Source organism: Monodelphis domestica, chromosome 1 (genome assembly GCF_027887165.1).
Source record: "Monodelphis domestica isolate mMonDom1 chromosome 1, mMonDom1.pri, whole genome shotgun sequence".
In the NCBI taxonomy this organism is placed as follows: Eukaryota; Metazoa; Chordata; class Mammalia; order Didelphimorphia; family Didelphidae; genus Monodelphis; species Monodelphis domestica.
Genome location: NC_077227.1, coordinates 85,038,163 through 85,046,470, shown reverse-complemented (window position 1 = coordinate 85,046,470; position 8,308 = coordinate 85,038,163). Strand labels below are relative to the sequence as shown.

At 37.4% G+C, this 8,308-nt stretch overlaps 1 protein-coding gene across 1 annotated transcript in view; it reads left to right on the top strand.

Moving 5' to 3' along the window:
- Window positions 1–1,242: 1,242 nt before the first annotated feature.
- Window positions 1,243–8,308, top strand: part of RPP30 (ribonuclease P/MRP subunit p30) — a 28,928-nt gene continuing 21,862 nt past the window's right edge. Inside the window, exons 1-4 of the mRNA XM_001375791.4 lie at window positions 1,243–1,683; window positions 3,236–3,291; window positions 4,546–4,602; window positions 5,027–5,101. Of these exons, the coding sequence (XP_001375828.1) occupies window positions 1,602–1,683; window positions 3,236–3,291; window positions 4,546–4,602; window positions 5,027–5,101 (270 nt within the window). The 5' untranslated portion in view covers window positions 1,243–1,601. The remainder of the gene's footprint in view (window positions 1,684–3,235; window positions 3,292–4,545; window positions 4,603–5,026; window positions 5,102–8,308) is intronic.

Genomic DNA, 8,308 nt, shown 5'->3' with positions numbered 1-8,308 from the left:
CTAATCTTGGCATGTAGTATGAGGTGTTGGCCTGAATTGAATTTATGCCAGGCTGCTTCCTATTTTTTCCAATAGATTTGTTCAGTACCTGGATTCTCTGGGCTTATTCAACATTAGACTACTAGATACATTTATTTTTATATTGATCATTGATGCTTAACAGAGTAATTTGGTATTTTTACCAGTAGGCCCTCTTCCTTCCCTCCTTTTTCATTATTTCCCTTAAGATTCTTCACCTTTTGTTCTTCCATATGAATTTATTTTCCTAGTTCTAAAAAGCAGTTCTTTGGTAATCTGATCGGTAGGGCAATGAATAAATAAGTTTAGGTAGCATTGCCATTTTTTATTATAGTGGATCAGCCTAACTGTGGGCAATTAATATTTCTCCATTTACTTAGACATGCCTTTATTTCCATAAAGTATTTTGTAGTTATATTCATACAATTAATCTATATGTGGGGGAGAGAGTGAATAGGTAGATTCCTAAGTATTTTATACATTCTATAGGTATCTTAAATGAAAATTGATTGGGAGCAGGAGAGGAAAATATTGTAACTTTTTTCAGTGAAAAATAAATAATATTAAAAAAGATGGGGGGAAGCTGTGAAAGACTTTAAAATCTAAAGAGAGGAGTTTATACTTTATCAGAGGCAAAAAGGAGCTAACTTCATTTGTAGATTAGGCACAAAGGATAACTTGTCTGGCAGTAAGTAACATTCTTGGTCAGTGAACATTCATTAAATGCTAAGAACTGGGAATACAAAGGAAAGTAAAAGACAGGCCCAGCTCTCAAGGTGCTCTGTCTAAAGGAGACAACATGCATACAACTATGCATAAACACAATAATACAGTTTGAATTGGAAATAATAAACAGGGAATTGGTGCAACTGAGATCCAAAGCCAGACTCTCTAGACTCTAAATCCTGCACCCTTTATTTCTACTACACTTAGATGCAAAGGAACCCCATAAGTTGTGTATAGCCTATTATTCCCGAATGAATGGATGTGATTTCTGCTTTTCACTTCACGAAATAAAAAAAAAAAACTCATGGACTACTTTTCAGTGCATCTCTCTAAGCTCAACTCCTCTCTTGTTCCATGCTTCTCTCTACTCAGCCCGGTAGGGAGAGCTCAAGTACTGGGGCTGAGAGTTCCAGCCAGCTCGGATCCGTTCAGAGCAGGGAGGGGTGGGGCGGGAAGACAAGAAAGAATTTGGAGTAACCTCCGGTTACCATGGAAACTAGACTTCCGGAAGCCAGAGTGTAGTAAGCTACTGAGCTGACCAATAGTTCCCGATCTTCGGATGGAGGCGCCGGGACCAGTCAGACCATTCAGGAACACGCTTTCTCAGGGTTCCTCTTATCTTCACAACTTCTTGTGATTGGATGAACGAGAAAAGTTCCCGAGCTTTGAATAATATTTTTGGGGAAGACTGAAGAAGGGAAGAAAGGAGAGAGAGGATGGAATCCGCTTTGAGACCAAACAGAAACTACAACTCCCAGAATGCACAAGGAGACGGAAGTGAAGGGGTGGGGTAAGGAAAGTACCCTGGCGGCTGCGCCGAGGCCACGCAAATACGTCATTCGTCACGTGGTACCGGTATGGCTGTGTTTGTGGATTTGAACCTAAGGAAGAGCTCAGACACTAAAGCACTTAAAGGGCTTGTGGAGAATGCAGCTCACCGTGAGTGCCCCTCGTGGAGTAGGATAGGGTGGGAGGCACACGGGGCGGCGTGAACCCTTTGCGATATTCTCTTTACAGGTTCCTAAACATTGAGGGGGAGGAGGCTCAGCCCCTGCGGGCTTTGGAGGCAGGAGAGCCACGTGGGGGGAGGGACGGGCCAGTCGGGGTGTTCGAGAACTGGGGACCTCATCAGGCCTCTAGTCCAATCCCCTACACTAGGTTGAGGCAGCACCACGTAGGGGCCAGGGTGGAAGACCAAACTCTGCTGTTCCTTCGTTGGGTGACCTCGGGCAAGTTACATACCTTTACCTTTCTTCGGTTTCCTTCTTTGTAAAAGAAGAACCAGGTGACTAAAGACCTTTCTGACCCTGACAGTCTAGGAGTCTGTCGCCAAAAATGTTAGAATCAATTTTCCTTATATGTAAAATGGGGATAATACAGGTTTTACTACCCTCCCAGGATTCTAAGGATTCAGGGATAGTACGCATGTTTTGCAACTCTAAAGCACGATATCATTGACTACCGTTATAAAGTTACAGTATGCCGATACACAGTAGAAGCTAGGGCTTCTTAGTAAAGTGATGTGCCCCAAATTACAGTGACTCTCAGCCCAGATAAGGATACTTCCATCGTGTCAGCTCGTGGAAGTCACTGGAGGATCTGGTTCCACTTTTATGCATGTCCCTATTTTTCGATTTTCTGTCTTTCTGCCTAGGTGGGCAGAGACCGCATTGTTTTCCCCTTAATTCCTATCTCCAGGAATTGATTTAGGCAACCCAGAGAGGGCAATGAATGGCCTAATTGATTCCTAGACGGCTGTGCTAAATGTAAATAGAAACTCATTGTTTGGAATACTGTGTTTTCTGGTCTTTGTTTAGTAAAGCCACCTCCTTGAGGTTACCGATTTAGAAACCCAAGAACTTGACCCTATCATTTTACAAATAAGAAAACTGAAGTTCATGGTCAACCAAAGATAAATGAATTAACCATGCTCATACTGGTAGTAAGTTACAGAGTCCCTATTTGAAACTAAATTCTTTGATTCAGAATCCATTCCTTGCCATCACAGCAGGTTCACTGGGTTTCCTCAATTGGATATCTGGCTTTATGTGTTTTTTGTCATAGTAAGCCAAGAGAATTATAAAAGAATTAATACAGAGATACTCCCTAAACTACATTTGTCTATGAGAAATGACAGATGCTTGGTTTATTCTTAGTCAACTCTTACTCATTTCTTTAAAACTAAAATTGTTCTGATTACTGCAGTTGTCAAATTTATTGATTAAACATTATGCAGAAGATTATATTTGTTGAGGGGAGTTGCAAAGTATGTATAAATATGTAAATAAACAAAACTTTTGTTTAAATAAAACCCTTGTCCTCTGGGTTTACTGTACATGAAAGAAACTTGTAGTTAAAGAAAAGGAATGTATAGTTTCTGATTGATTAGTGCTACATCAATGCCATATAATCTTTCCATATAGACATGTAAAGTTCTTTGTCACTTCTAGGAGAGGAATATGGTATTTAACCTTATGTTTATTTTTCTTAGTTGGATATTCAACTGTTGCCATTAATCATGTTGTGGACTTTAAGGAAAAGAAACAGGTAATTTCTTAGTGTTTTTGCCTAAATAACAAAGCAATACTATATTTCAGCCTCTTTGTATTTTTTCTGTGGCAGAAGCTACTTAAAAACTTGCATTTTAATTAAGCACAGAAAGCTTGGACTTTTTCTCATTTATTCAAAAAGATTATAAAAGTCCCTACTCTGTTTACTTAATTTGAGTTTCTCAAAGATTTTCTGAATACTTAAGGTAGGAATTAATTCAATACTTGAAAGTATCTGTAACATAAGCATACTTTCTCCACAAAGCTCTCTAGCCCATACAAACCCCTTCTATATGCCAAGTACAGGTCTAGGAATACAACAAAAACAGTTCCTTCTCTCAAGAAACTCAGAATAGGAAAGTGACTTTGGCTTTACAAAAGATATGCCAATGACACACAGCCTCTGGCAGGTCTTTAGGGGATGTCATCCAAAAACCCTCCTGGCTAAATTCAGAGACTTTTCCCCAGAAGATTGACTGACACATGATAATTCCCTTTTCTGGCTATAGCTGTGCTTTAAACTTTTTTCCAAAACATTAATGGATTTCAGGGCACAGTGATAGAAGGATATAAAAAGTGAACACATCTTTTGAAGTACTGAAGACTACATTTTCAGGATAGCTTCTAGCTATCCTGTGTATTAAGGTGCTGACTCTTACCTACAGCCACCCCTGTCTGTTAAAGGAATATACATGCTGAGTTATAGGAAATAACCCAGAGGTAATTCAGGATTAGATGCTCTCCTAATATGGTTTACTAACTGTGAGGGAATAGAATGATAGAACTAATTTAATAAAATTATTTCTAGCATAAACCTTAGTCATGAGAATGTGCTGAGTATACACAACTAGAAAATAGTTATTGGAATAATTTATTGAGTTAAAGAAATTTCTGAGTAAAATGTTTTGGCTTTGTATTAAAGGCTTTATACGTTTTAAAGAGCTAACTATAATTGGACTGGATATGAGTATTTTTTTCAAAATTAATACACTTTTTTTTTTAAGTTACCTTTCTATGTGTATTTAACATTCTTTATTCTATTGTGGATTGCTCTTGTAACCTGAGAATTATGTTCCTTCCATGCTATCCCATCACTTTCACTTAGGTCTAAAGATCTGTTTCATTAATTTTTCTGAAAGGCCATATGCCAATATATAACCAATATAACTTAGTAGATTTAATTTTTTATTTCTTGTTCCTACTACTTTTGATTAATTTACTCAATTTGGGTTTGGCTGTTTTTATCTTGTAGGAAATTGACAAACCAATAGTTCCTTCTGAGCTCTTTTCCTCTTTACCTATTGTCCAGGTAGGTGTCATTTTTATGTTCAGAGAACTAAGTATCTGATAGATATATTTGATCAGTATCATTCTCATCCACAGTAATTTCCCATCTCCTTTTAGCATGCTTTAAATACCACAGCACTCTTTATATTCCCTCCTCTCTGACCTCCTGAAGCAATTTTGGACCATAGTAAAGAAGATAGTTAATTATATTCTGTTCTGTCTCAACAAAATATGTTTCACTGTGTTTCTCCCACTATATTATATGATACTTGAGGATAAAAATTACATTTTATTTTTCTGTTTCTCTCATAGGGTTTAATAGTACTGTGCTTACTCAATCAGTGTAATAAAAAAAGTTCTTGATATTCTTTCTTCTGCTATTTCTTTTAGCTAATATTTTTCTCTAGTGAAGAAAAAAATAAAAAAATGAATTCTTTTACCTATAGGGGAAATCGAAACCAATTAAAATTTTAAGTAGACTGACACTAATAGTATCAGATCCATCACACTGCAATGTTCTGGTAAGTCATTCTTTTTTTCCTTTAACATTTCATAGTATACTTTTGATTTTTTTTCCCCTTCAAATGAGATTTAATAGTATTACAAGGAATAGCTTTTCATCTTCTCACAGTTTTAATATATCCTATCATACTATCTGTTTTACAAAGGTTTTTCTGATCATCCACGGTCAAATTGATGTCTAATTTTTCAGAGTTCCTGCAGCCTGCATTGTCCACACCAGTCAGAGAGGTACCTTCTATGATTCATAGATTCTCTGGGAAGAAAGTTCCTTTGTAACAAAATGGACAATTTTTTAAACACCCTAAGTCATTTTGAAGCTGTGTTAGCATGCTACCTTTGGCTTACTGTCATGCTCCTACTCAGCCAAGCATGTCATTGCAGCTGATTCCAGTTTCAGCTTGCAAAACCCAGCTGTTGAAGAAAGGTGGGAAAGATCCCAGATAGAATTGTAATGTGAAGAAAGTTTGGTTTCAGGTTCTTCACAGCATTATAAAGCTTGAAAGAGTTTTAGAAATGATTTGGTCATTTTTCTCCATTGTAAAATGGGATGGGAAATGGGTTAAAGGCCAGAGATTTGACGAAAGTTTTACCATGAAGTTTTACACCTAGAAAGTAAGAACCAAAGTTCCTTGCAGTAAAGCACCAAGTATTTATTAAGCACTGGCTGTGGTACTTATACTAGCCATTGGAAATACAGATACAAGAAATGAAATCTTCCCTACTTTGAAGGAATTTAAATTCTAAGGGAGAAAGAAGCATACATACAAATATATACAGAATAAATGTAAGTATATTATGTAGAGTAAATCTGAAAGGAATACAAATAGTACAAGGTAGCTGGAAAGAAAAGACAGCAGCTGATTTATGCCAATGATTTCAATACCCAAATCCAGTGAGACTACAATAGCCTTTATTGCCACCCAGGAAAAGAAATGAAATATTAATTGTGTTCTAGATGTGGGAGGGAGATGGCTGGTTTTCCTCTTTGATGTTTAACTCCTTGTTCAGATGCTCAATCTTAGTCTCCTATCCCCCTACATAAAATTTCTGGAAATATAGTTGTCATGAGAATAAAAAGAGGAGTGCAGAGATTTGGTAAAATATATAACATTCTGGGGTTTCTGGACTTACTACTTTATAGTCTTGGATTTAATTTTTTAGTTTCCTTTATATTTCTTATGTCATTCTTGTGTTAATACAAGAAAATATTTTAATATGCAGTTTGCAATAGGCTGCTAGGTGGCTCTTATACTTCCTATCTATGTGAACCTGGGCATGCCACTTAATCCCCACTTGCCTAGCCCTTACTGCTCTTTTGCCTTGGAACCAATATACAATATTGATTTTAAGGTATAAGGTAAGGTTTTTTAAAAATGTAGTTTGCTTATAAAATTGTTTTTCTTTAGAGATGCAAAACTTCAGAAAGAAAAGGAAGTGTTCTTGGAGTATATCTATTTGTTATGCTGGGGGTGGGAAATGCCAACAATGCAAAAATCCTTGGAAAAACTTTTCCCTTTAAGTCCCAATTTCTCATTTGACTACAGGATAATATATTATTAGTTATATATGCCTTCTCAGTTGCCTCTATGCTTCCCTTTCTCCCATCCACCTTAATTTTTGTAGATATCCAGAGTCCTGTTCTCTTAACCCTGCCCAAACCAAACTTCTTTAGTCATTTACATTTATTAATCTAATTTGTTACCACTTAATTTTAGCTATTCCTTAAAGCTAGCCCTTTTTGTTCCAGATTTTTATCACTGATATCAGAGTTGGACCACAAGCATTTATGCCAGTTAGTATACCTAGCAGTGGGGATACAAAGAAAGACAAAAGCCAGCCCTTGCTCTCAGGTGAGGAGCTTACAGACTAGTGGAGAAAATAACATACAAATAAGCAAGTACAGACAAGATATATATCAGAAAAGTTGGCCTTTAAATGAGACTTGAAAGGAGGCAGAGATGAAGGATAGAGTGCCAGGCATGGAGGACAACAAAAAAGTCTGGAGTCAAGATATGGAGAAGGCAAAGAGGTTGGTGACACTGGACTCAAGTCTGTGAGTTGGAGAGTGAGGAGTAAAGTATAAGAATACTGGAAAGGTAAGAAGTGACCAGGTCATGAATGGCTTTAAAAACAAAAGAAAGGATTTTATTTGATCATAGAGGCAATAGAGAGCAATTGGAGTTGATTGAAGAGGGGTGGCATGGTCAGATATCTAAAAGGAAGATGAACTGTAGTGGGGAGAAACTTGAGATAAGTTGGCTTCTCCACCAGGTGTGAAAAGATGAGAGCCTGCACCAAGGTGGCAGCAGTGTCATAGGAGAAAAGGTAGTGTGTATGAGAGATCTTATGAAGGTAGAAACAACAGGTCTTAGCAACTGATTGAATGGGGGAGGGGAGGCAGGGTGTGTGTGTGCACATTTGTGTGTGCACAGAGATAGAGACAGAATGTATTTGTGTGTGCATCAGAGGGATATTGAAGTAGGCATAGGTGACTGGGAGAATGGTGGTACTTTCAGCATTAATAGGAAAGGTAGGAAGAAGGGAGAATTGGAAACAGATTCTGAGTTCCATTACATGCTGAGTTGAAGATGTCTATAGGACATTAAGTTTGAATTTTCATTAAGCTATGGGAGATGCCAGACTAGAGGTCAGCAAAAAGTTAGGGCTAGAAAAACAAACCAGAAAATCATCAGCATAGAGATTACAGTTAAATCCAAGATTGCTGATATATTCACCAAGTGAAAAAGCATAGAAGGAGAAGAGGACCCAATACAGATTCCCACAAGATCCCTGTGGTTAATTGGTGTGACTTGAATGAAGATCCAGCCAGATACTGAAGAAGACTAATCAGACATATAGAAAGAGCACAGTCACAAAAACATAGAGGAAAAAAGTATCAGGGAGAAGAGAGTGATTCAGAGAAGTTAAGAAGGATGAAGAACTGAGAAAAGGCTATTAGATTTGCCAACTAAAAAGTAATTGGTGATTTGGGAGAAAGTAGTTTCAGTTGAATAAGATCAAAAGCTAGATTGTTAAGAGGTAAGAAGGGAATGAAAGGGAAGGAAGTGGAGGCATCTGTTGCAGACAACCTTCTCAAAGGCAATTAGCCAGAAAAGGGAGTAAAGAGATAGACATGGCTAGAAGGAGTGAGGATTTGTGTGTGTGTTTATAGATCATAGGGAAGCAGTTAGTGTAGTGATTTAAAT